We start from the raw sequence: 27,454 nt of genomic DNA, 5'->3' as shown, positions 1-27,454 counted from the left end.
GCACAACCCATTCAGTAATTAAATTTTCCCTAATATCCAATTGAAACTTCCCCTGACACAACTTGAGGCTGTTTCCCCTTGTCTTATCACTTGCAATTGGGCTCTTCTTCCAAGCACCTACCTCTTCACAGCCTCCTTTAAGGCAATTGTAGAGCATGATAAAGTCTTCCCTGAGCCTCCTTTTTTTCTCTGGGCTAAACAACCCCAGTTCCCTCAGCCACTCCTTGTCATATTTTTCTTCACCAGCTTCATTGCCCTTCTTTGGACACTCTCTAGCACCTTGATGTCTTTCTTGTACTGAGGGGCCCAAAGCTGAACACAGCACTCGAGGTGCGGCCTCACCAGAGCAGAGTACAAGGAAACGATCATCTCCCTGGTCCTGCTGGCCACACTATTTCGATACAAGCCAGGGTGCTGTTTGCCGCCTTGGCCACTGGAGCACACTGCTGGCTCATATTTCACCTGCTATCATCCAATATCCCAAGGTCCCTTTTCTGCCAAACAGCTTTCCTGCCACTCTTCCCTCAGCCTCCAGCATTGCCTGGTGTTGTTGTGCCCCAAGCCCAGAACCCGGCACTTAGTCTTGTTTAACCTCATGCAGTTGGCCATGGCCCATTGATCCAACCTATCCAGACCCCTATGCAGAGCCCTCTTACCCTCAAGCAGATTAATGCTTGTGCCTAAGTTGGTGTTGTCTGCAAACTTACTGAGGGGGCTCTTGATGTCCTCATCTAGATAAAGATATTAAAGAAAACTGATCCCTGGGAGACACTACTAGTAACCAGTCTGGATTTAACTCCATTCAGTACAACTCTTTGGGCCCAGCCAGTTTTTAACCCAATGAAGCATGTACCCATCCAGGCCTTAAGCAGCCGCCTTCTTCAGGAGAATGTTGTGGGAAATGGTGTCAAAAGCCTTACTGAAATCTACGTAGACCACATCCACAGCCATCTTTTGGCATGCGGGGATGGCCTGCTCCTGCACCTTTAAAATTTCCTTCTTGAAGAGTGTCCAGCCTTCCTGAACACCTTTGCCCTTCAGGACTGCCTCTCAAGAGACTCTGCCAACCAGTCTCCTCAACAGGCCAAAGTCTGCCCTCTAGAAGTTCAGGGTGGCAGCTCTGCTAACTCCACTCCTTACTTTTCTAAGAATCAGACGATTAATTTGTGATTGCTGTGCAGCAGACAGCCTATAACCTTTGCATCACCCACAAGTCCTCCTCTATTTACAAGCAAATGGTCCACTGGGGCACCATCCCTAGTTGACTCACTCACCAGCTGTGTCAGGAAGTTATCTTACGCTCTAGAAGCCTCCTAGGCTGTTACCTCTCCACTCTGTTGAATTTCCAGCAGATAGATGAAAAAAAGAATAAGGGCTAGTGATTGTGAGACTTCTCCAGCTGTTTGCAGGATATTTCATCTGCCTCTTTGGCCTAGTTAGGTGGTCTATAAGGCGTTGTTTTATAGACAACGTCTATAGTTTATGTTTTATAAGGTTGTTTGATGATAGCGGCTGTCATAACCCTCCTGCTGTAGAATGGCTTCCAGTTCCTCCAGTTTGTTGCCCATACTATGTGCATTGGTGTAGATGCACTTCAGTTGGGCTAGTGATCCTGCCCCCTTTTTGGGGGGAGAAGCCCTAATTCCTGTATGACCATTCCCGTGCACTTCTGTGATTTCTAATCCGTCAATGTCCCTTGTGCCTGTGGTGCTGCATGACTCTCCATCCCCTACATCAGCAGGGATGGCAGACCAATAGACCTTGCTAGCATGCCATTCTTCAAACATCATCATACGGACTTCTTTCTGTTCTTCACTGGTATTTTGCAGTTTCAGTGGTACCTGTTCAAATAGTTTAGGAAAAGACAGGAGGATCTATAAATGTAAATTTCCTTTATTGATTTGATATTCCTTGAGGAAGGAGTTTGTGCCTTTGTTCACTCCGTGAATGGAGTATTTCTTGTTTTACCACACTGTATTTTGTGGTTTTGTCTATTATAATTAAATTAATTGCATTAGTTAATAAATTAAGTGGAAATGAACATATAATCTGATAAAGCAGAAAACATTGATTTTTATTTAAAGTTGAAATTTTCCAGAGATTTCTGGAACTGAATTAAAATCGTATCATTTAAAAATGATATTGGAAGAAGAAAAAAAAAGGAATTTTTGTTGTTTCAGTATGTACCTGACAGTCCTAGCAGTGCTTTTTATTTTACAGTATTTAACTTTTTTTAAAAATTGCATCTTCTTAAATTGCATAATGTGGTATAGCTGGGCAAGTTTCTTAAAACATGGTATGTGTGATACTTGTATGGCTTGAGGATGTTTGCTGGATTCGGTTAGGTGATGTTCTGCAAAATAATGTTGTTTTGGCTTGGCTGAACAGAGTTTATCTAATTTTTCCTGACTTAACAAACCTACAAAACTTTGCACAAGTATGGAAAAAGTATTTATGTTAAATAAATAAATAAATAATAAAACAACTTCAAATAAACCGCTGACTTGCTATCATGCAAACCCATTTCCTTAATTTAATAATAACTTTCTTACGCTAGTGATTACATTTTTAAATTGGGATCAGATGGTGGATAAAATAAGCACAGTAGAACATAATCTTTTTAAAAGCAGGAGTCTGTGTAAAACAAACAAACAAAAAAAAATGAAATTCACTTTTCAGAATGACTCAGCCATTGTCCATGATTTTAGTTTTCTCTCCCTTAATCTGCATCTCCTGCACAGTATGGTTTACTGCCACTGATGAGCATTCACATTACTAAAAGTGTGGGTTTTTTGTTTTGTTTTGTTTTGTTTTTTTTAAATTGTTGTTATCCATGTGGAGGAAGGAAATAATTATACTGACTCATTATCTCGAAGCTAGTGAACCTTTACTGACCCATGTAACCCCAATAACAAATCTAACAAATTAAATATGCAGAGCACATGCATCTGAGGAAGACACTCAATTTTAACAAGATTTTCATTTGACAGGAAAACAAAGTTGGTAAAGAAAGAGTGTCAGCTGTAGATGACTGAGAAAGATTTGATTACCTTGTATCAGTGTGATTTTAAATAAAACAGAGCAAATACTGTTAATGAAAGAACTCTAAATTTTCAAAGAAGCTTCTCACGGCTAGTTTCATTTTATTTATGATTTCAAGTTGCCAAAAAGAAGTAGACAGACCACAAAAATGTGACCTAAATACTGATGGCACTTCTAACTTAAGATTCCCATCCTATTTCAGAAGATAAGGAAGCGTAGTGACGTTTTTCATTAATTTAGTAGGTTTTATAACCCTAAATCTTTCTAAAATGGTAACAGCTCATGCAGAGATTTTTTTTATGAAACATTGAAACTACCAAAATGTTGCCACATTTCTTATGAGAACTTATAGGTATTGTTATAGAAGTGTGTAGTAATCATACTTAAATAAAAACAAACAAACTGAACTTGATACTGGAAAATACCCTTCTAGTTTCTGTTTGTCCCACTCTTCCCTGTACCAGTTTATTCTAGTGCTTCATTTAGGTTCAGATTGTTTCAATTCTGTATGTTAGATATACTTCTTATATAGGAACCTCATTCATTTCAGGTTAACACTTTATTTGTTTTTAATAGCATCTTTAAAAGCAACCCTCAAATATGAGCTGTTCAAATTGTACAATGGAAATAAGTTCTGCTAACATGTGCTTTTAGATTCGAGTTCTTTGCTGTGTACTGCCGTTCTTGCTTGTTTGTCTCCTGCAATACTATGATATAAATTTTATGGCTAAAGAAAACTACTGAACTGAACTTCTATTGCAGATTTTCATTGTTTCCTTCATACATGATGTTAAAAAACATTTTCACTTTTAGAACTAACCTCATTGTCATCTTTTCTGTCACATGAAAGAAAAAGCAGAACTTCTCTCAAATATTTTGCTTGCTTTTGTCTGTCTTGTTGGGTAAACTAGTAAAGATGCATTCAGATATTTTCTTCTTAGGAGTTCTGATAAAATTCTGCAGTTGTAGGTACAGCAAAATTATTTCTATAGCATGATTTTTATGGTATTTTACAAATATTTAATTACTGTCAAAAAAAATACTGAGTATATTTTAGGGCACTGACTGACATACCTTATGTCATTAATAAATACTGTTGATATTTATATGGGTATCTCTTCCAACCTTAATTTTTAGAAACCTAATTTTTCTTAAGATAGATCTAAAGTCTTTGGAGCACAGCTCAAATGAGAGCAAACTGTATAATCATTGATTTCTGTAGTGCCCTGAAAATGACTTGTTCTGCCTAGGAATGTTGCATTCAATTTAGTTCAAAAAGGTATACAAATGACAAAGTATTCAAAGCACTTGGATATTTTGATCTTACAGTTTTCAGAAAGAAAAGCAATGACAGTTAAAATGGTTTTTGTCAAAGCTAGCTTCTCCTTTAACCTCACCCCACAAGTCATTAAGTCCCTACAGACAAAAGACAATTTATTATAGACTGTAAGATACAGAAAAATAAAAGAGACTCTGTAACGGCAATAAGTTGAAGAGAACTTACAGACCAATACTGGTCGGGATGTATGAAATAATTGATGAAGATAATAATATAGATGGTGAGTAGAAACAGGTAAATCATGAATGTAGAGGAAATCTGTTAAGCTAAGTGACAAAGAACTTAATGGCAAAGGAAAATATTTCTGATGAGTGGAAACTTAAAATGTGGAGAGTAAAGAAAGTGAGAAAGAAAGAAAAAAACCATGGATGAGACTTGAAAAAAGACTCGGGAAAATCTTTAAATAAAATGCTATTTTAAACTACTATGAGAATTTGAAAACCTCTTAATGCTTTGTCTCCCTTCCATGTCGAGTTATCTATATCTTATGTAAAATAAGTTTTCGTATATTTTAGTGCTATAAACCATATTAAATATGTATCTGAATTTGTGCTTCTAGCTCTTGCGAAACCAGAGATTTTCCGCTTCCTTTCATCATGCGGTTGAAACGGTTGTTAATATGCTAATGCCACACATCACTCAGAAGTACAGAGACAATCCAGAGGCTTCAAAAAATGCCAACCACAGCCTTGCTGCCTTTATAAAAGTAAGTACGCAAGTGACAGGCTCTGTGGTTACTTTTGCAGTAATGCTGTTTCTTCATGAATTTTAAAGAATTTTAAAGCTGACCCATATAAAACTGAACGTGCATAATGCTTTCAAAGTATAATTCTATGTCCAAGTTAAAATGCATTGAAATACAATTTGTCTTCTGTGATCAAAAATACATATTTTCAGAGGTTTGATTTTTAATGAATTTACATTTTATCAAAATTTTTATTTTTTCTTGTCTTCCCCTCCCCTTCAATATGATCTAGTTATCTTTTAATCCCAGAAAGATTTCATGCTTTCAGTAATATTTTATTTATAACAGTTGTAACATAACAGTTGTTTTATTTGCAGTTTCCATTCTGGATGATAAGAGGAAATTTGGTATGCATATGTATAGGTATATTTAAATTGCTTGTTTTACTGTTTATGTTCAAACTGACTGAAATATCAATGTGTTTGGAAAATAAACAAGTACTGAGCACTGAAGCAATACTAAATCAATTCCATCTTGTTTGTTTGTTTTTCCCATAGAGGTGTTTTACTTTTATGGACAGAGGTTTTGTTTTCAAGCAAATCAATAACTACATCAGCTGCTTTGCACCAGGAGATCCAAAGGTACTCTGTTTTTAAACAAATTAGTTTTAAGGATTGTCTTCTTGTTGATGCATGTGGATAGAGTCCTTCAGACTTGTTTCTAGTTACACTCAAGCATGTGACTTAGAAGCATGTACACTGTGTCTAGATCATTTTTTTTCCCATAAAATCACTTTTTCATATTTTGATTCCTGTCTCCAGGTGCAACTTCACAACTGTAGAGCATGTATATTGAGAAAATGAAGAGGGGTGGGCAACACTAAGCACTAAATTTACTGTAGAGGAAAGAGCTTGTACCAGTAATCCAAAGAATCTCTTCTGAGAGTTCAGACTGTTCTTATAGCTTATTATAGCTTATTATATATGCATGTCCAAATCACTGTTCCCATTGTCCAAAATTATTAGAATTATATCCAGCTGTCAAGTATGAATTGTGTTAAAAGTATTTTTTGCTGACATACAGAACATTGACAGGACTGTATCCTTCACACTGCAAAACTGAGAGAAATCACCTTTGTGTGTAAGAAAGCTGTTTTTAATGTTACTCAAATTGCTGCATCAGTTGTTTAATTTATACTTTAAAATTACTTTTGCAGACTCTTTTTGAATTCAAATTTGAATTTCTCCGTGTAGTCTGTAATCATGAGCACTACATACCTTTGAATCTACCAATGCCGTTTGGAAAAGGCAGAGTTCAGAGATACCAAGGTAAATTCTTCTACAGTCTGTGGTGTATTTCTCAGGTGTCACCTTTTTCTTGTTAAACAAATAAGCTGTGTAAATTCAGGTCTGTGATGTGTAAGAAACCTCAATGTTATTAAATGGAAATGTCAAATTTTGATCTCTGTAAACTCAAAGGAGTAGTTTAGGTAGCAGAGTAATCTGTGCAAAGTACCTAGTTATTGAAACGCAGGGTAAACTGTCTTTGACTCTTGCCTTCCTTTCTTGCTCTGAATGTTTGCTTCTTTGTTTTGATTTTGAGTTAGACTGCCACAGCTAGTGAATTAAAAGCTGCAGCATCCCTTTAGGCGGGTGCGCAGCGTGAGGCCTGATGTATTTTTTTCACAGAATCATTCAGGTGTGAAGGGATTTCAGTAGGTCTGTAGTCTACCTTCCTGCTCATGTCACCTCAGGCCTTTCATTCTGTGGATTGAATGAGCGTGGTTTCCTCAGTTGGTCCTGGCAAGGCATGCGCTCTCCAGCCTTATATCTGCTTTGACAGCACTCCACTGAGCTCAGTCAAGTTAACTTATCTTTCTCATACTAGAAGGCACAAATACTCCACATGGCATTACAGATAGGTCTAATAAATGTCAATAGAGGGGAATAACCACTTCCCTTGATGTACTGCTGTTGGTACATGTTGGTCTGTATGCTGTTAGCCTTCATTATTGCCAGGATGCCCTGCTGATTCCTATTTAACTTGCTGTCCACCAGGACATTGCTTTCAGCAGAGCTGCTCCCAAGCCAGTCGTTCGATATCTTGTATCATCACAGGGAGTTCATCCATCCCAGGTGCAAAATTTTACATTTGTCCCTGTTGAGTCAAGTTCCTTTAGCCCATCTAGAGTTTTCTGAAATGCAGCCCTGCCCCCAAGCATACGAACTATACCCTTCAGTTTTTTTTGCCATCCGCAAACCTGAGGAGGGCGAACTCCATCTCCTCTTTCAGGTTGTGGATGAAGTAGTTTTAAATAGGATAGGGCCTGGAAAACTCCTGTTGTAGCTGGTCTCCAAGTAAAGTGCAAACCATTAAACACCAACCTTGGAGTCCAATGATCCACGTAGCTCTTTGGCACGTTTAGGTGTCTACTCACACAGACTGTAATGTCCCAGGCTAGATGCAATGATGCCGCGAGAGACAATGCTGGCAAGTGCTATTCTCCCCATACCCACAGATCTAGTAAGTTTTATAAAAAAGGCAGGTTTAGGTGTCATGCAACACCTAAAACATCAGTGTGTTTATCAGTGTTATTCTCATCCTAAGTCCAAAACACAGAACCATAACAGCTACTAGGAATAAAATTAACTCTATCCCAGCTTAAACCAGGATATATGGTTTACCCTGCACAGATCTATCCTGAATGTTCCTGGTCATACTCTTCTCCTTTGCTTGTCAAAAAATAGTTTCTAAGAGGACTGTGAGTCCTGTAATTCTTTTTTTTTTTTTTTTTTTTTTTTTTTGGATGTGTGTTACATCTGCTTCTCTTCAGTCATTGCAAGGCTCTGATTATGGGAGCCCCCGATCTCCATGGCTTAACAAAGGTGATAGGGAGTGGCCTTCCAACGATACTAACTAACTCTCTCAGCATCTCATCTGGTGCCATGTATTTACATGGGTCTCTTAGAAGATCCCTGACATGATTCTCATCCACTACTGATAATTCCTTTTCTTGAACCTAATCCCTAGACTCACAAGGCCTGGTAACTATGGCAGTGAAGGCAACAAAAATACCTCAGTCTTACCCAACTCCACTTTATTTAAATCACCATCTCCATTCAGCAAATGTCCTGAGTTTTCCTTGTTCAGCCATTTAGTGCTGCTATAGTGGTAGAAACTGTTCCTGTTGCCATTGATGTCCATGTCACGGATGACATTTTTACACAGATCTGATATATCAACAGTTTAAGGTTTATTATTAATTCCTTTGAGGTAAACTGCAAAATAGATTTTTTTTTTATGATTTTTTTCTTTAGTAGTACTTAATCATCAGTTAATCATTAGCCTATTTAACACAACAGTTGAGTAGTATTTGCTGCAATCAAAACAGTGACTTAGTTAAAGATTTGTAAATGGCAAGGTTCACACAGAAGACTTAAGGCGAAGTATTAGTTTCTCTACAGCAAGAGACTCAGGATTTCTATGCACTAAGGGATGAGGGATGTCCGTAGAACAAGATACTGGAAATTACTACACTCAGTTGTGTGCTCAAAAACTTCTCCTCTTTTGGTGAATTACTCACCCTCCTCTGCGTTGGCATATTCAGCGGACGATCACTGAACCTCGAGGAGTCTTGCCCTGAGAGGTGTCCCACCACAGGGAGATCCTAGGTCACAGCCCGCTCTGGTTCTGGAGAGCTCAGAAGGGCTCTTTGCTTAGGACTGGTATTTATAGGACTGTCAGATGGTTGGCTGTAGTCAGTGTTTTTCCATCCTGGCCACAATTCAGGTTGGGTAATTCTTGTGTTGCCAACCAACTGTACAATCTATTACCTTCCAGATCGTGTGGTTCTGGTATCCAGGTAGCAGGAATTGCAGGTACAGTTAAGGAGTGCCTAACTGTCCCAACTAACTGCACTTGTAACAATGCCAAGAACATAACATTAGTTTATCTTGAGATCACAGAGTGGCCTGGCGAGGGGGGATCCCACACCACTGCAGTCTGGTACCAGTTTCAGCTGTAGACAAGTTTTGGCTTTCCTGGCACTATCCCTTTGTAGGTGACCATTCCTCCTTTGTACCTTGTTCTTGCTTCCATCTCACGGATTGCTTTCCAAGCATTGAACTGTACCAAACAACCTGAAGCAGAAACGAGGAAAGTGCTTTTACAGATAACAAGCAAACCCGACTAAAATTTAATTTTTGTGGATTATTTTTTTTCCTGAAATATTGGCTTAGTAAATTTGAGTATAGCGAGTTAAAGCTTTCGTCAAGGGGATAGAACAAGATTTGCGAATAAGAGCTAGAGAACTGCATAGAGCTTTTGCTTGTCTTTGACTTTTTCCTTTTATTCCTCAAAGAATAGCAAAAATAGAAAAAAATAGTGTTTCTGATTACACAGTAAAGAACAGTGTAAAATCCTGCTCACTGGTGAACTAGGGGTTCAGCTAGGAAAGAAGACCTTTATTGGAAATGTTTCTGGCCCTGTCTTGGTGTCCCAAGTAGGAGATCTCAGTTGACAAGAGAGCAAGTTTGTGCCATTGTATCTCTGCTTCTTTCTGATTTCATGCATTCCTGTAGTGGGAGGGCTTCAAAAAATGAAAGTGCTTTCAGATTAGTATCTGTCTTTTACTGTTCTATTGAGCAATGAAAGCGAATGTGAGAAATTCTTAAAAAGCTTCTCTGTTGATATTTTAAAAATATATACATTCTAATAAGTGAGATTTTAAAGCTAAAGTTTCTCTTAAATTATTGTGTATCTACTACATAAATTAAGTGGATTATTTTTAGTACATAAAATACTCCTAAAGGGGAGCAGTTTGACTTTGTGTCAGATGTGTGTTTCTGTGTGTGTCTGTGTGGCTTAGCATAGATTTATAGTTACTAAGAGATATGAAATATGTTGTGAGATAAAATCTTATTGTAATGGTTAAAGTACAGATGTTAAAATGTTCTTTAATCCCATTTCTAGTGCAATTAACACTGAATACGTAAACGTTTCTCAAATATATAGTAACTTTTTTTTGCTACATCTGATTAAATTACTTTATTACAATGTACTTCTAATTTATGTGGATTTCAGTTATTTTGTTTACATATCTTTGCCCTTTTGTGTGCTGATAAAATGAGACGAAATTGTTTAAATTGGGCATGTGTGATGCAAATACAGTCTCTTCATTACACTTATTATCCATTGCAAATTTTGAGGATTATTTTCTTAGAAATGATGAATTAACTAAGATCAGTTGTTAGCAGGCTTTATAGTCTATGTTTGTAATAGACACGTGGAAGATAATGAAGAAGGAACTTAAAACTGCAGCACAAAAATCTAAAACTTGTAAAACCCATGTTTTGCTTGCAATCCTTCAAGTTTACTAACCTGGGACTGAACTACAGACCAAAACCTAAAACCTCTTTCTGCCATACAACTAAGTTTCTGAAATATAGGATGTGCATAACCTTTATGCACCACATGCCATTTCAGTGCATAAATATAGATTTGAAAGTTGAATATGAAGCTATAAGGTACGATCCATGTCAATTTTATTAGGAAGACTTTTTGAATATTGGACAGTATTTTTAAAATATGTGATTTAAAAATATATATTTTCAAATATTTATATTTTTCCAGCTTCTGTTGATTGAATATACATTACTGTTTAATAATTGCATAATTATGCATTAATGTGACATACATACATACATATACGAATATTTATGATTATATTTATGAATGTTTGAATATGAATATGTATGACTGCCAATAACCTTGGAAATACTACTGTTCAGCCTTATGTGAATTGATAAATTAGTTTAAATAATGCCATTTCTAACATAGACCTTCTTTACCTGCAGACCTTCACCTGGATTATTCACTAACGGATGAGTTCTGTAAGAATCACTTCTTAGTGGGACTGCTTCTAAGGGAGGTGGGAAATGCATTACAGGAGTTCCGAGAAGTACGGCAGATTGCTATTAGTGTGCTCAAGAATTTGATGATAAAGCATTCTTTTGATGACAGATACGCTTCCAGGGTAAGTGTATTTCTATGTTAGTAGCACAAAATAATATTGTGTGCACACATGTAAGAGTGTTCTTTCACAAAAATTTATTAATTTGCAGCCATACTATTTCTACTCAGGTTGTGTCTGTGATGAAAATAGTTATGACAATTGTATCAAATTCAGTATGTAAACCTGATTTATTTATTTATTTATTTATTTTTACCAAATAAGAGCACAATGTACCTTTTTTTAGCATACTTTACATGTGTTTGTTAAATTTTTGGTACAGTGTAACTTAACTATTGTGCTTATATTCTTTACAAACTGTTTTTAAAGCTCTTATTTTCATTAAACATTAGCTGTTACTATTAGGGAGCTGTCCTTCTGTCATCTATTATTAATGAAGTGAGTATCAGAAAGCTACAAGTCATAACAGTAAATTTTGAGTGATGTTTTTCCTGGACTTCTTGTTTTAAAACATGGATTCATCTGTGCTGTGAAGAAGCCATTAAATATTAAGATCCCACTATGAATTTATCAAGCTAATGTAAAGTTAATTTACTTTGCTAGTCCTAGCTGAAATCACATTAATTTAGATTTTTTTCTACATTATATTGAAACAGTAAAGAAAATTTGTTGACCTTCTTTGAGTTATAATGAAGTAGTGGTGACCATGGCTTTTGGCACTTAGGAACTTAGGAATTTGGTCTCTGTCATAACAAACATTTGTTAAATGCTTCTTTTTTTGCAATTAAGGAATAGTGTTAAAAATGATCTTTGATTACAAATCAAATCTGTAATTTGATAATGAACTCTACAACTCAATTTAGAGCCATCAAGCAAGAATAGCCACAATGTACTTGCCACTCTTCGGACTGCTTATAGAAAATGTTCAGCGGATCAATGTTAAAGATGTGTCTCCATTTCCTGTTAATCCTTCAAGCAATGTGAGTGACCGTTTCGAGCTGGTATTCTGAATTATTTTTTATCATAATTTATTGGTAATGAGTATATAAAACATCACATGTTTCTGATACAGATTTTAAGTTTCAGAATTCTGTGAGTTTGTTGGGTTGCTTTATACTATATTAAAAGCTTGGTTACCTTTCATGGTTCTGGCTGCTGTTTCTCTGGTCCAGCTAAGGTTTATACCTAAAAAGAAGGTGCAGGAACATTACAGTTAGAGCAGAAAACAAACGAAACAAACACCATACAGCAACAACAAAAGAAAAACAACAGTTGTTTTGGCAATTTCATTGCCTTCCTTTTATATCTATTATTTTGATAAACTTATTGTAGGATAAGACTAATTAAATCATGGTATCTTTTCTTACTCAGAAATTACACTTCTTCTCAGTTTCCCTGACAATCTGTATAAACAGTTTGCCTCTACTCTTGTGGAGGTACTGGAGACACTTGTACGTACTTCATGCTCATGTAAGAGAATACTCCCCCAACATCTAACGCAGATAATTAGTTGTTTGATAAAGTCATGACGGATTCATTAGCTGCTGTGCTGTTCAGCAGAAAAACTGGATGTTGGTGGTAGATGGAGGTGTGGTGGTTGTTGTTTTTTTTTGTAACTCCAGTTTTCCAGTTCAGTCCAATACTGACATATACAGACCAGAAATAAATTTAGTTAATTCTCTAGAAATTAGAGTTTTTAGCCTTAAAGAAAAATGCTTTTGGAACAGCTGTAGTATAAGACGATTAGAGGAGAACGAATTCAAAGGGAATTTATGAAGGAGTATATTGATATAGTAGTCTCATACAGTAATTGAATCAAGATTTAATGATTAAACAAATCTATTTTTTTTCCATATTTTGCTGTGTTCCATTTGATGATTAAGAAAGGAACTCACAGTACCCTTCTAATAGGAATGTTTGGAAGTTTGAAGTAAAGGTAGTCTGGGTGTTTGGACAATATCTGTATTACATTGTTTAAAACAGTACGGAATATTCGTATTTTCAATTTTTGCTGAGGTATTTTAACTTTGAGGCTATCTCAGACTTGTTCAAAAGCCTGAACGTCTCATTCTATGCTTTTGAGCATAGCCAATAGCAATTAAATAAGAAAGAAATATATAGCAAATTTTGCACTAGAAGGTAAAATACGTATTACTAACTAAACCCATTTTGGAAAACAATCACGTTTTCTTTTTTTTTTTTTTTTCCAAGCAGAGTGCAAAGGATGATGCACTTAATTTGCCAACTGCTAATCAACTAGTAACACCACAAAAATCAGTAAACACATTGGATAACAACCTTCCTAAAGATCTCTTTGGTGTTATCTCTGGCATTGGTAAGTGCTTAAAAACAGAAACATATTTTTCTTTTGTTACTAAAAGTAATCGTTCTGTGTGTAGATTTGGCTGCTTTTTGATTCTGTATTTGGTTGTCACTTGTACAGAACTGTAATGCAATCAGCTATTCTGTTAGATCCAGAATTCAGACTGCAAATGAGATCTTTCTTTGGGGATTTTTGTTTTGTTTTGTTTTTCTATTTGAAAGTAAACCTATTTCCTGGAGAGAGCTGTTCCCCCCTCCCTCCCATCAAAGTTGATAGTTGTTGTCTTGTTGCAGAGAAATAGGAGGCAAGAATAGCATTAGTCACGGCAAGAGCACCGTAATCCATGGATGTGTAAATGATAAAATGATGTTTTTACATACGAGTGTGCATGTATTTCTACATAAATCTGCAAGTGTGTGTAGATATGTACATACACTACTGAAAATATAGAATAAGCTCATCTTCATTAAAAGTATGTAGAATCATAGAATATATGAGTTGGAAATGACCCACAAGGTTCATCAAGACCAACCCTGGGTCCCCAAAGGATCACCCAGAAAATCAGACCATGTGTCTGAGGGCATTGTCCAAATGCTTCTTGAACTCTGACAGGCTTGATGCCGTGACCACTTCCATGGGGAGCCTGTTCCAGTGTTTGACCACCCTCTTAGTGAAGAACCTTTTCCTGATATCCAGTCTGAATCTCCCCTGTTGCAGCTTCAAGACATTCCCTCAGGTCCTAAACGTAACTGTTTAAATGCATGTTTGCCTTCTTAAGAAATATATGCATATATGGTGGGTTTAGAAGTCTGACTATGGAATGACTTTTTCAGTATATGTATCATCTGAGATTTTTATATTGTTTTGTTTTGTTTAGCTTCCCCGTACACCACATCAACTCCAAATATTAATTGTGTGAGGAATGCTGACTCAAGAGGCTCTCTTATAAGTACAGACTCAGGAAACAGTCTTCCTGAAAGACACAGTGACAAAAGCAATTCCCTTGACAAGGTAAAAAGACAAACACAAAAACAAGCGCACACACCTCCAAACATAATAACAACAACAACAAAAAAGCCACAGAAGCGTATTGCTAAAATTTCAAGTTAACTTTGGTAATCTCTACTGGGGTTTCTAGAATGACTGCAGAGCAGTATTTTACTTTTTTTTTTTTTTTTTTTTCCCAGAACAGGTGTCATGAGCTCTTCTAGCATTGCATTTATTAAGCTGTTTTGCAGAAAATGCAATCAGATTTTTCAATTTAGCAAGTGGTTGTAGTTTCATTTTGCTAGGTAAATGCAGTAGGTGAAGTGTATTAAATTTTGCTTGAGAGAACTGAATTCTGGTTTGGAGAACTTCTTTGATTTTTGTGGAGATCTTCACTCTATTCTACACACAGTACACATAGTATTTTAAATTGAATCTTTTAAAATCAATTGCCATGCATTCTTTAGGTAACTTCTCTTATGTTTAACTCTTCTAAATCATTGCACATTCAACTTGTTACAAAGTAGGAATTTTGGCTGCAGTAGCTATGAATCATTCAGTCATGTCTTTCTAGAGCTTGTATTGATGCTGATCACTTTCATTTTCTTAGATCTTGTTGTGCATGACACAACATGTTAACTTTTTCCCCTTGACTCTGACATGCCTTCGTGTGGCAGAGAGAGAAGCTTCTCAGAAGGCACTCTGCTCATGCTATGCGTCCTAATGGAGAAGAAGAAGAAAATTCTCACCCTGCAAAGAAATACCGTGTTACTATGGATTTTTCACTTCTGACAATTCCAGTTTTACCAGAGAAAATTATGCATGCTGCTTTCCCTCTTCAGTTACACGAAGTATTTCTTTTTTTTGTGCTTGGTATATTTAAGCTTCTGAGTGAAGTGTGTGATCAACAGTTTTGCCACTTCTTTGCAACAGTTGAATCTGAAGGCAAATCTGTGCAAAGCCACCATATAAAATACCATTAAATGGCAAACCTGTGATAGTTCATGTACATGATTTGATTATACCAGAAATATTCAATCAGCTTAAATATCAGCAGAGTTTGAGTTTTATGATACTTAATACAAATAGGACTAAAAAGTTTTTTTGACAGTGACCAAGTAAATAAATATCTTGGACATATGCTGTTGCTAAATGGCAATTCTGTCATCTATTACTTAGTTTTCTTATTGTTAATTGCTAATGTGTAGTGTTTTTACTAAGCAAAAGAGCTTTCAAAGGAGTCACCATCCTTTGAAAATTATACTCTGGTCTGACAATTTAGGTAGTACAAGATTTATGTTTTGCATGCTGTTAATATTTTCCCTAAATAATACTTAATGCTGGCTTCTTATTTATTGCTTTTCAAACTCAAACTCTTTCTAGTAGACTAGTTGTTCACTACACGTATCTTCATTTTTTTCTGATTGTTTGATATCATTACTGAAGAGCCATGGTTTTGTTCTAATTTTGTTTCAGAACAGCCTGCAGAGCAATGCTTGTGGAAACATGATTTGCTAAAGTATAGCTATTTTTATTTTAACATGTACATATTTCATATGCTAGTGAGATTATTTAAAAAAAAATAAATGAGTAGCTGTAGTCCTAGTTTTATTCGTTTACATTTTCAACTGTTTCAGGGGGAGTTTTATCTCTGAACAATATCAAATTCAAATTCAGTTTCCACTCTTCTACCTTTTGATTGCCTGCTCTATTTCAATATCCATAGAACTGTATAGTAGCACTTCCTCATTTACCAGAGATACTTCAAAGATTAACAGTTTATGAGGTCTTTAGAATTTGCAGTAGTCAGGTTCGTGTAGGTGTCCATTTCCTCCTAAATTACAATATTAAATATAGTTTCACATGCCACTGCATATCCATTCAATGACTAGATTATAACAGACTGCACAGATCTGTTCTAGGACGGTGATTCTGTCCTTTTTTGCAATATGCTGAAGGGTTTAGTAGTCATTTGATGCGTGTACTGTGAGAAGGGTTGTTCTACCCTTGGAGTATCAACAGTTCTTGCTTTGTTTGTGAAACCAAGTGCTTTTATCCCTTAAGACTGTTTTTATTTTCATTTTTGTTTTACTAATTTTGATATAAATGATTTTCTCCTAAACTGGTATATGTGTCCTTAAAAGATAATGAGGCCAAGGTGATTAAACTTCTTTGTAGAAACTGTTGCACAGATCAATTATACTAGAATGTTAACTTTCTGGAAAACTGGCTAAACGCCTGGTTCATCTTCCATTTGGATAAGTGGCCTCATATTGTAAGTGAGGGTTAGGCACTAAAAAGGGCATAATATAACCTTTAAGCAAACGTTTATATAGCACATCTGTAAAAGCTTCAGACTTAGGATTTTATAATGCTTGATTGTGTGGAAATGATTCTTTTACAAACAAGATACTGCCTAAAGCTCTGTTTCTATATTCTCACAGTTTTATTTTTTCTTTTTAGTAGCTCTTTCTGTGATACCTATTTTGAAAGTCATGATTTTCCTTTTCTTTTTGGACAGATTTTTTTCAATGTTGAATATTGCTGATTAACTAGGTTTTGAAGCTGGAAGTTTTCTTGAGGCAAGGGCGAGTTACTTATCAGTAGCTGGTCTTTCAGAATACATGTAATTCCCATACAAAAATCCCCTGGGATTCTTCCATCTTTAAATAGAAGTAATTTAGTGGAGGCTCTGCCTACAGTTCAACATAATCTCTTCAAAAGCAAAGAGGCATATACATGTATGTACAGTAGCATGTATTTTTAAAGTAAACCAAAAAAAAAAAAAAAAGGGCATGCCTGATTTCTACAATGTGGTATCTATCTATAATTAACTTGACTTAAAGTCAGTCAGGTAACTTTTCCTCTTACTCGTCTTTCTGGGGGAAAAAAAATATACAGAGAAGGAAATAAAACCGAAGGTAAAGAGGTTTAATTTTGTATACTTTGTGTGTGCAATGTGTGTTTTAGTGACCTGTCTCTACATAAAACATTTTTGTCTTCATTCTGAGATCCTTTTTCTGTTGCAGGAATTAATAAAGCAATTCAAAACATTTTAGTTCATTATCAGTTTAAGAACTTTTCAGACAGAATACGTCTGTTTTCTCTTCAGAACCAACAGAGCAGCACGTTAGGAAGTTCTGTTGTTCGATACGACAAACTTGACCAAGCAGAAATCAAGAGTCTGCTCATGTGTTTTCTTCATATCTTAAGAAGCATGTCAGAAGGTAGGTAATGCCACCTATTTTTCATAAGTCTGAGATGATGCCTTAGATTTACGCATGTGACTTAAATACCCTTTAAAAGTCAGCGGAATTTTTTAGGCAGAGGCATCATGTTGTGCCTTGTTTGTGTGATTGATCAACCTTGAAGCTCACTGAAGGCTTGTAGCCATTAAATATTCATTATTCCTGAAAACCATGAGGCTACAAGACTGGGTAAGCAAGTGTATGCTTGTGTTTGATAGTAGAATCTGATTTGGCAAATGGAAGCCAAAAACACTTCATTGGTCAAAGAGTTTAGGGCTAGATGAGTTGTCCCTTCTGCAGAACTTCCTGTATGACAAGAGAACCAAATAATCTGATCACAGTGTATGTTTCAATTTCTGGAGTGGAAGCATTAGTGCTTGCATTCTCCAGGGATGTTTGGGGTAGTAAACACTGAAATTTCTGAAAGAATTGTGCTATCCTGGAGGAGGAGGATCTGTAGCCATAGAAATACTGCATGAATGGCAAATCTTTAACATTAAAATCATGCCTATCCTTTATTTTTATATATATATATATATATATATATATATATATAATACATATATATATATATATATAATATATATAATATTTTTTATATTTATATATATATATATATGGGGGGAGAATTGTTGTCCATTTTGTTTTTAAAAAAAAAGAATAAAATGTCAGTAGTAATTGTGTGCCTGTTTTATGTTAATTTCTAAAAATCAAGCTTATATACTGCTATTTGAACTCTCATTTATTACGCCATTAAATCAAGAATGAGAATTGAAAGGTTAATAAGTACTTAATATCCAGTCACACTGTTAGATTTTCATGTAATTACATAGATATTTTATGTTTTTCAACTAAAAATAATAATAAAAAATACCCTTTTTCACTAATTTATACTTTGAAATAATATATTAAAATGATTCATAATTTCTGGGAAGCTCAAAGTCTTTTTTATTTGTTTTGTGGTTGTGATTCTTCTGGAAAAGAGCAAGTGTCAAATAATCTTTGTCACGCATCTTTGTAATAACTTTGAACTCATTAGCTAATTTTGAACATTTTTGGCAAGAATGGCACTTGGCACTTTGCCAAAATTTTGGCACTTGGCTATGCAACTACAAACTTCTTAAAAAATGCATAGCCATTTTTTAAAAATCTGTGTGTGTAACTTTGATTTGCTGACTAATCTATGGCTACCATAGAACCCAAACAAAGCTGAAAAAAAATATAAATTACAAAGGAAGAAATCATAACTTTTAATAAAAATAAAATAAAATAAAATGTTGAGGCCAATCTATAAAGAAGCAGATTATAGGAATAATAGCCCAACATTTTCTTAAGTCGTATTTTTTTTGGAACTCTGTAGTCACCATTGACTACACAATTATCACTCTCTAAAATATGAAAATATATGGGAATATTATGGATTCATTAAAAGCATATTGCAGAAATTCACAGAATTTACATGCAATTCTATAATCAGCTTCAAGGAAAACTTCAAATAGTAATCATCATTTGTAACCCCACAAGCCATTTTTAGATTCTGTAAATCCTCATTATTTGAAAGCTTAGAGCTTCTATTTAATACTTTTTTGTGCTTACTGACTTTGTCTTGCTTATATTTTTCATTTTCCTAGATGCATTGTTTACATATTGGAACAAGGCTACAAAATCTGAACTAATGGACTTTTTCACTATTACAGAGTAAGATTGTTGTTGATTTTATCATAAAATCATACATTTCACAATGTGTTAAAGTCTTGAGTGTGAATATAAATGTATGCATGTTATACTTTCTTTATTTGAAAAGGAATGCCTTTTCAGTCCTGGTTTATAAATCCTTGATTTGGTGTGCATAATTGCACGTCTGTCTGATTCCATAATAGTTCTGGAGTTAGGCTATGCAGAAGTGATCTCAGGAAGTTCCTAAATAGGGCGTAGTACTCAGAATATCGTTGTGCTCATATAAAATGATCAGAGGCTCTCTTGTTGACTTGACTGAATCGTTTCATTTCAGAAAAAAAGTGAATGTGAACTGTCCTCCTAGCCTTCCTCTTGAGTCTTCCAGTATACTGCGAACAAAAAGATGTATGATGAATTCATTATTTGTTATCAACTGCTACACTGCAGCCCTATCCATATTTAGTATTATTTGTTCATGAGAATTAACTGATACATAAACAGAAAGCAAGGAAGGTGCTGTCTGCTTGAAGTGAGACAACACAGAAGTCTTTCTGCATGCTTGGTTTCACTGAAGTGAGTTTCCATAGTCCAGGCCCAGTCATTGTAGTGCCAGTAGCTAATTGTGTTATGGAATGTGATACTCAGTTTATTTTAGAAATATATATCAGACAGTATTTTAATTCATCCATTGAATACATCTGGTATTATATTGATTGTACCAGAAACAGAACAGAGCAAGTAAATGAGCATATGTAGTAGATTGAAGCAAGAGGTGGAAACTGTGCCAAATCGGTGAACAGTATTGTGCCCTTAGTGGTCTCTTATTTAAGGGCTGGATAGGATTGGTTTGTAATTAAATCAGTAATCTCAAATTACCAATTAGCAGAGGAGATTTCTATCACAATAGCAGTTTAAGTAATACAAAATAAAATTCCCATGTTAGAATCATTTAGGTTGGAGAAGGCCTTCAGGATCATGAGGTCCAAAGTGCCACATCCACACATCTCTTAAATGTCTCTGGGGATGGGGACTCCAGCACCTCCCTGGGCAGCCTGTTACAATGCTGACCACACTCTACATGAAGAAATTCTTCCTGATACCTAATATAATCCTCCCCAGCACAACTTGAGGCACTTTCCTCACATCCTATCATTTGGCACCTGAGAAGGGCCCTACACCTTCCTTGCTGCAACCTCCTTTCAGATAGTTGTAGAGAAAGATAGGCCTGACAAATTAGGTTATACTCTCAACCTTCTCACTGGATCTGAACTAGTAGTATTTTGGTTCTTAAAAATACACGTTTAGGTGTAGATTTTTTTTAATGTCAAAAAATGTCTTTTAGGGTATGTCTTTATCTTCTTATTTTTGTAAAAGAAGATTCCATTTAGAAAATAGTTTTGTCAGAAACCCTGTTGCCAATGTCCTGGAATCTAGAGGCCTTAAAAAATGGGGAATAAATAAAATAAAAATAAAATAACAATGAAATAACCTGTTACCAAGGAAACTTAGGCTGGACGGCATACATTTTGTTTTGAACCCTTATTCACATTTTTCAAAATGTGCATATATCCATATATATGTAATACCTGGTTATTGTTTTTTTCTCTATTCTTTACATGTTACATTTCTGTTCATTTGTAAATTACCTGCAACTGTGAACATCATTTCACAAAATGGGATCTTGTTTGTAATAATTGACACTAAACATTACTTCCCTATAAATATTAAGAGTCTATACAAGATGAATCCATACAAAACTGGAGCACAAGATGTTCTGTGTAAACATCAGGAAGCACTTCCTTACCCTATGGGTGAATCTGTGGGCGCTGGTACAAATTGCCCAGAGTGGCTGTGGAGTCTCCTCCTTTGGAGATCTTCAAAAGCTGCCTGGACATGGTCCTGGGCAACCTGCTCTGGGTGGCCCAGTTTGAGCAAGGGGTTTAATCAGATGGCCTCCAGAGGTGCCTTCCAACCTCAGCCATTCTGTTATTCTATGAAGCACTCAACTCAATGTTTGTTTTTCTTATGTGCTCTGTTTTTTCACAGTTTGCCCTTCTAGCTTGGCACTGTTAGACTCCCACTAGGTGTTTTGATGCAGATAACTTGAGATAGGTGTGCTTGAGGCAGCCTTACGTGTCTTTGATGTTAATCCCAATTTGACCACAACAACAACCATAATTGATTTCAAAGCAGCTGTGTCTGCTTTGAACATTTGTCTTGGCTTGAGGTTTGGAAAGGAATTTCAGGAGTGGGAGAAACTAATTTTTATGACATAAGAGTTTGAAGTTAAATGAAAATAATAGTTAAATAATTCCAATGTACATATAAATTTATAACATATTGTTTTAAGTGTTTCTCTGACATTTTGTGTTCTCTGCAGAGTGTGCTTACATCAGTTCCAGTACATGGGAAAAAGATACATAGCCAGGTACTGTGTGGAATTTTAATTTAGCTGGCTTGTCCACTAAGAATAATAGTGTGTACGCTAGTGTGTACATTAGGAATAATAATGTGTACACTAGTGTGTGGGAGTAAAAAAGTTATTGTAAAATGATACATAATTTTGAAGTAACTGGTTAGTATTAATAATTCTGTATCCTCTCTGAAAGTCTGGTATCTGTTTCAGAACATTGTGTGTTGAGTTAATAGTAAACTACTTTAAAGTTTACTTGCCCTTCATACTATCTTTTTACAGCTGCTTTTGTTCATTGAAATAATGTCTTTGGAGAAGAAGTTTTATTATTTATTTTAATGTTTTGTTTATTCACTTGGCCATAAAACCATGTCAGTTGAAATGTTTTAGAAATTTAATACATAGTGATTTCACTGAAAGGTGAGTGGTGGACATTCCAGTTCTGCTGTTTTTCAGTTCAATGTCCAAAGTACTGCTAGATACCTGTGTGCTCCCATGGATGTCTATTTAGGAGAAAATCTCAGAAACATGTACTAAATTATTTGAATATCTTTGCATTAATGTGTTTTTAATGCAAAATACTTTATTAATAGAGTAAAATATAGCAATCCATTTAGACTTCACACTGTGATTGACATGGTGGCGCTTATAATTAAATTTATGGCATTGAAATACTGGCCCTTTTTGAACTTGGTGAGAAAGTTGTTGCTGACATTGGATGGTAATGTATTCTAAAATGTTAGCTTTTTAGGTTTTAATTTAGATATAATAGTATGTGAATCTGCTTCTACAAACAACAAACATGATTACCTTCCTGGATTTTTTTCAGAAAAAGATCTGTGTTCACACACCTTAAAAAATAATCAAAAAATATATAAATCAGTGGCTTTCTTAATGTTTTGATTGTAACCTTTGTGCGTTAATGTACTTCAAATTCTGTGGATTTACAGGAGTCTGTAAAGTTTAGCCCTCTTGTGAAAAATGCTTTAAACTAATTCTTTTGACTGGTTTTTAGAGAAGACTACTGCGCTTCCTTTTTGTTTACTGATTGCTTAGTCTGTGTACTGCATGTTTTGCTAAAAAGATTTAAGCTGTAGAATTGTCTTGTGTTCTGCAGGGGTATTGAATTTCTACAGTTACTGTAGCTTTCTAGTCTTTCACATTGTTGTTACGCTAAAGTATATCACAATCAATGCACGTACTCTTAAAAGACGCCAAATGACACCGAATGAATGGGAACAGGGAGTCAATTATTCAAGCACTGGTTTTCATTTTTCATCAGCTCTGGTGGTGGTACACAATAGGAAGTTAGCCTGTACTGATTGCTAACACAGATTACTTTTCTGTTTTCTTCACTTGATTGCTGCAAGTTTAACAAAGTATATGGCTCTTCTCCCTTCCTGCTTGGGTAAGATGTCCATGATAATACCTCAGCTAATTTCTGCTTCCCTGTTGCATGTATGCCTCCTAATTTTACCACTGTGTGTCCTTCTAACCCTTTCCTAAATTTTTTACAATCAAAATAGAGGATTTGTTTTGGGGTTCTGAATATTTTCAGAATCTTCATATTCTCAAATATTTGTTCACAAGAGCTCTGAAGTAAATTTAACATTTCCAGAGTGACTGCTTGTGCACTTTTGCTGTCGTGCTTTGAGGATTTTAAGAAAAAGTTTGCTATGATGCTTTTTTCAAGCTACCTATTTTTGTTTTATAAGTAAAACATTAAATAGGTCACATTGTGATTCCTCCTAGAAAACTTCTTGTGCTGTAGCTGCTTAACTAACACTTCCTATCTTGCTGCAGGTTGACATGTCTAACTTTTGCTTCTATCCCATTTCACCCATCTTGCAGGAACCAGGAGGGGTTGGGATCCATAGTTCATGATCGAAAATCTCAGACATTGCCTGTTTCCCGTAACAGAACAGGAATGATGCATGCCAGATTGCAGCAGCTGAGCAGCCTGGATAACTCTCTCACTTTTAACCACAGTAAGTCTCATGACATGGTAACATTCATCATCCTCAACCAGTACCACAACACCAGAGACAGGTCCTAGAGCCACACCAGTGCTTTTCAATAACTTTTATTGTTCTAGGTCAAACGAATAACTGGAATCAGTCGATGGTCTGTTCCCTCCTTTATGATAAAACAATCACTGCTGGCTGATGCCATAACATGGAGCATGGTTAACTACAGTATATTTCCAAATTGTACTTTTTTTTTTTTTCAATTACAGGCACATCTACTTTGTGCTGCACATAGTTACAGAATTTACTTCATTAAGCTTTATTTTTTCTTCTATTTGCTTCATTAGGCTTCATTTTTTTCCATCTTGATCTTACAGATGTTTAATCTAAAAGTAAAAATTTGCACTTTGACCATATCTCCATGTTTTGACATCTCCTAAAGAGAAATAAGCTTCTTAGAGTTTCTACGGAGAATGTGAAGCCCGTGATTTAGTTTGTCTGGAAGTAAAAAAGCGTCCAATAATGAAGTGATTTTTCTGTTTTCAGTGTGAGAAAGATATCAAGTGTTCTTGGAATTTCTGTAGACAATGGTAAGACTTAATCAGGTTGAAGTCAGCTTCTATAAGACTGCTGTATTGAAATCTGCTTATGTCCTATCTTTTTAAATATGCTGCTCTTAAATTGCAAGTACGTAAAGTATTCTGAAGCACCATTTTGCAATCTTCAGCTTCAAAAGCAATGAAACTGGTTGACTAACCCAGTAAAATGCAACACTGGGACTGAAAAGAATTGTGTGCAGTAAAGCAGTTTTTGACTTAACTGTACGTTACTAAACTCATTTATTTCCTAAAGCATATCTAACTGCCCTCTACGGATACTTAAAACCTTTTAGCTCATTATCTGTAATATAAAGCAACAGTTAACCTAATTGCATAAGACTTACCATGCAGTCTAGTGGAAAACTAAAAGTAAAAAACAACAAAAACAACCTTCTGTTTATAAATACATTCTCGTATTTTTTTTAAATATAAAAAAAATGCAATTCTTTGAATTAAACGTTGCAGAAAACTATATAGTTGCGCAATTTTTTTTCATGGAAGCAGTCTGCTGGTGATGTATCAGCAGATACCGCTGCAGTAAATTTTTACATGTTTTTTGATACACAAAAGAAAGCTTTTACACTGTGCAACTATATATTCAGCATGGTGAAGTACTCTGTAGAGAGACTGATTTAAAAATAAATAAATAACTCTCTGGGAAATGTCTGCTTCTGGGCAGACATTCTGATTTTTAAGGACAGTGAGCTGAAAGATTTTAATTAATGCATGCTTATATAAAAATGAGCTTTGTTCTTCTATGATAATTCCTTCAAATTACACAAAGAAGTTTCATTCACCTGACTTTGAGTAATGTGATAATAGTGTTTTTAATGTAGGAAATTTAATAAACATTAGGATATTACAATTTGTATTGGCCGTGGTTTTGTAAGGTGAAAACATGCTGCTATAGAAACCATGTCAAATGTGAAATTGATTTTTATAACTTTGGTCTTGTTGTCTGACTTCTAGTTTTGTGTACTTGGCACTTTGACTTTATGCTGTATCTAGGGTAGTCTTAAGAACTTTACTAGATCTTTTATATATTCTGTATTGGTACTATGTGACAGAATGTATCTGGTGAAAATAGTTGCTATCTTGGTAAAGGATCATGATTTTAGAAACAAGTAAAGTTGTCTATAAATGTAACTTCTAAACCTAGTTAATCTGTTCTTTTCTAATTGATTAACAACGGAAAAGAACTGATATCATGGTATAAATATTTCAGACCTCTGAGGAATTTCAGTATAGTTTTGTGCCTAGATGTGAAAGAAATTAAGTTTTTCATTGAAATTTCAGAAGTATTCCAGTATAAACAAAAAAGTTGTATCTATATGTGTATCATTGGGGCTGGAGGAGAGAGGGAAGCTCAGTATGGCAGAAGTGACACACAAATGTACACAGAGATAAACCCTGATTCTATAATAGCAGCACATGATCGTCATCAAGTTCATAGTCATTAAAGATTACTCAATTTTTAGTGTTTGTAGTTGGTTTTAAATACATGTTCATATGCATGTCCATGCAGATGTCCATATCATATGTAGTAAGTCAGTCTTTTAGCTAAGCCCAGCTGAGTGTTACTTTGTTTGCATACTGCCCAAAATTTCCCTCTAGTAATAGTGCAGTGTAATCAAACAGACTTATTTCTTTATTCTAAATTATTTATGAGAAAAAAAAATGTTTGAAATCTGTCCATTGGTTACAGTTTTTACTTAGAACTGTAGAATATCCTGAGCTGGAAGGAACCCACAAGGATCATTGAGTCCCACTCCTGGATCTGCACAGGACCCTCCAGAAATCAAACCATATGCCTTGAGAGCATTGTGCTGCTTGAACTCCAGCAGGCTCGGTGCTGTGACCACTGCCCTGGGCGGCCTGTCTCAGTGCCTGACCACCCTCTGGGTGCAGACCCTTTCCCTAACCCCCAGCCTGACCCTCCCCTGTCCCAGCTCCATGCCGTTCCCTCGGGTCCTGTCGCTGTCCCCAGAGAGCAGAGCTCAGCGCCTGCCCCTCCACTCCCCTCCTGAGGGAGCTGCAGGCCGCCATGAGGCCTCCCCTGTCTCCTCTTCTCCAGGCCGAACAAACCAAGTGACTTCAGCTGCTCCTTATACAGCTTCCCCTTTAGACACTTCATCTTTGTAGCCCTCCTTTGGATAGATTTATGTCTTATATTGTGGCACCCAAAACTGCACACGATACCCAAGGTGGAGTCATACAAGCTCAGAGCAAGCCCAACTAGCTTCAACTAGCTAAGTGCCTGATGCACCTCAGGATATGTACTTTTAGTCCTTTTGGCTGCCAGGGCACACTGGCTCACGTCAACAACAAAATGAACCAGAACCCCCAGATCCCTTTCCATGGGGCTGCTTTCCAGCCTCTCTTTCCCAGTCTGCATGTTTAGCCAGGGTTGCCTTGTCCCAGGTGCAGAATCCAGCACTTGCTCTTGATGAACCTCATGCAGCTGGCAATTGTCCAGCACTCTAAACAGTTAAGATCTCTCTGCAAGGCCTCTCTGCCCTTGAGGGAGTCAATAGCTCCTTGTAATTTAGTATCATCTGCAAACTTAGTATGTGTTTGAGTCCTGCATCCAGGTATTTTATAATAACTTTGAAGAAAACTGGCTGTAAAATGGAGCATAGTGGAACCCCTACTAGTGACTGGCTGCCAGCCTGGTGTAACCCCTTTTACTGTAAACCTTTGAGCCCAACTTGTCAGCCAATTGTTCACACATTGTATGGTGCATTTGTCTAGCTGCACGTGGGACACTTTGTCCAGAACGGCATCATGAAAGACAATGTTGAAAGCTTTCCTAGAGTAAAATAAGAAAAATCACATATATTGGTTTACCATGGCCAGCTAGATGGGTAACCTTGTCATAAATTTCCTTAAACAGGACTTTTCTTTTGTGAACCCATGTTGGCTATGACCAATGACTGTGTTATCTTTCAAGTGTTTTTCAATAATTCCCAGGCTAATTTTCTCTGTAGTTTTACCAGGCACTGAAGTGAGATTGACAGGCCTGTAATTACCAGAGTCGTCTTTCTTACCCTTCCTGAAAATTGGAACCAAATTGGAACGTAGGATTTAAAATAACTTTGAATCTCAAAGAGCAAACAAATTATCTCTTTAAAGAATATTTCTCCTGTCTTCAGTGCAGTTTTCAAAATAGTGATTATCTCTTCATGTCTTCAACATTATGGAAG

At 35.9% G+C, this 27,454-nt stretch overlaps 1 protein-coding gene across 7 annotated transcripts in view; it reads left to right on the top strand.

Annotated features, from left to right (window-relative positions):
• DOCK9 (dedicator of cytokinesis 9) overlaps positions 1 to 27,454 on the top strand; it is a 126,306-nt gene that overhangs the window by 75,055 nt on the left and 23,797 nt on the right. For 3 of the 7 annotated variants that reach the window (XM_082767091.1, XM_082767096.1, XM_082767090.1), the window contains exons 28-38: positions 4,941 to 5,087; positions 5,624 to 5,707; positions 6,283 to 6,394; positions 10,922 to 11,100; positions 11,901 to 12,017; positions 13,252 to 13,372; positions 14,238 to 14,371; positions 17,460 to 17,574; positions 19,227 to 19,293; positions 21,653 to 21,700; positions 23,537 to 23,673. In XM_082767091.1, the coding sequence (XP_082623217.1) occupies positions 4,941 to 5,087; positions 5,624 to 5,707; positions 6,283 to 6,394; positions 10,922 to 11,100; positions 11,901 to 12,017; positions 13,252 to 13,372; positions 14,238 to 14,371; positions 17,460 to 17,574; positions 19,227 to 19,293; positions 21,653 to 21,700; positions 23,537 to 23,673 (1,261 nt within the window). Of the gene's footprint in view, positions 1 to 4,940; positions 5,088 to 5,623; positions 5,708 to 6,282; positions 6,395 to 10,921; positions 11,101 to 11,900; positions 12,018 to 13,251; positions 13,373 to 14,237; positions 14,372 to 15,024; positions 15,199 to 17,459; positions 17,575 to 19,226; positions 19,294 to 21,652; positions 21,701 to 23,536; positions 23,674 to 24,029; positions 24,127 to 24,198; positions 24,243 to 27,454 lie in introns of those variants that run through there. The other 4 variants (XM_082767095.1, XM_082767094.1, XM_082767093.1 and 1 more) reach the window with 4 other exon arrangements.

This window comes from Aythya marila, assembly GCF_965140915.1.
Source record: "Aythya marila genome assembly, chromosome: 1".
NCBI lineage: Eukaryota > Metazoa > Chordata > Aves > Anseriformes > Anatidae > Aythya > Aythya marila.
The sequence above is the reverse complement of the archived record's forward strand: the minus strand, read 5'-3'. Positions and strand labels throughout refer to the sequence as shown.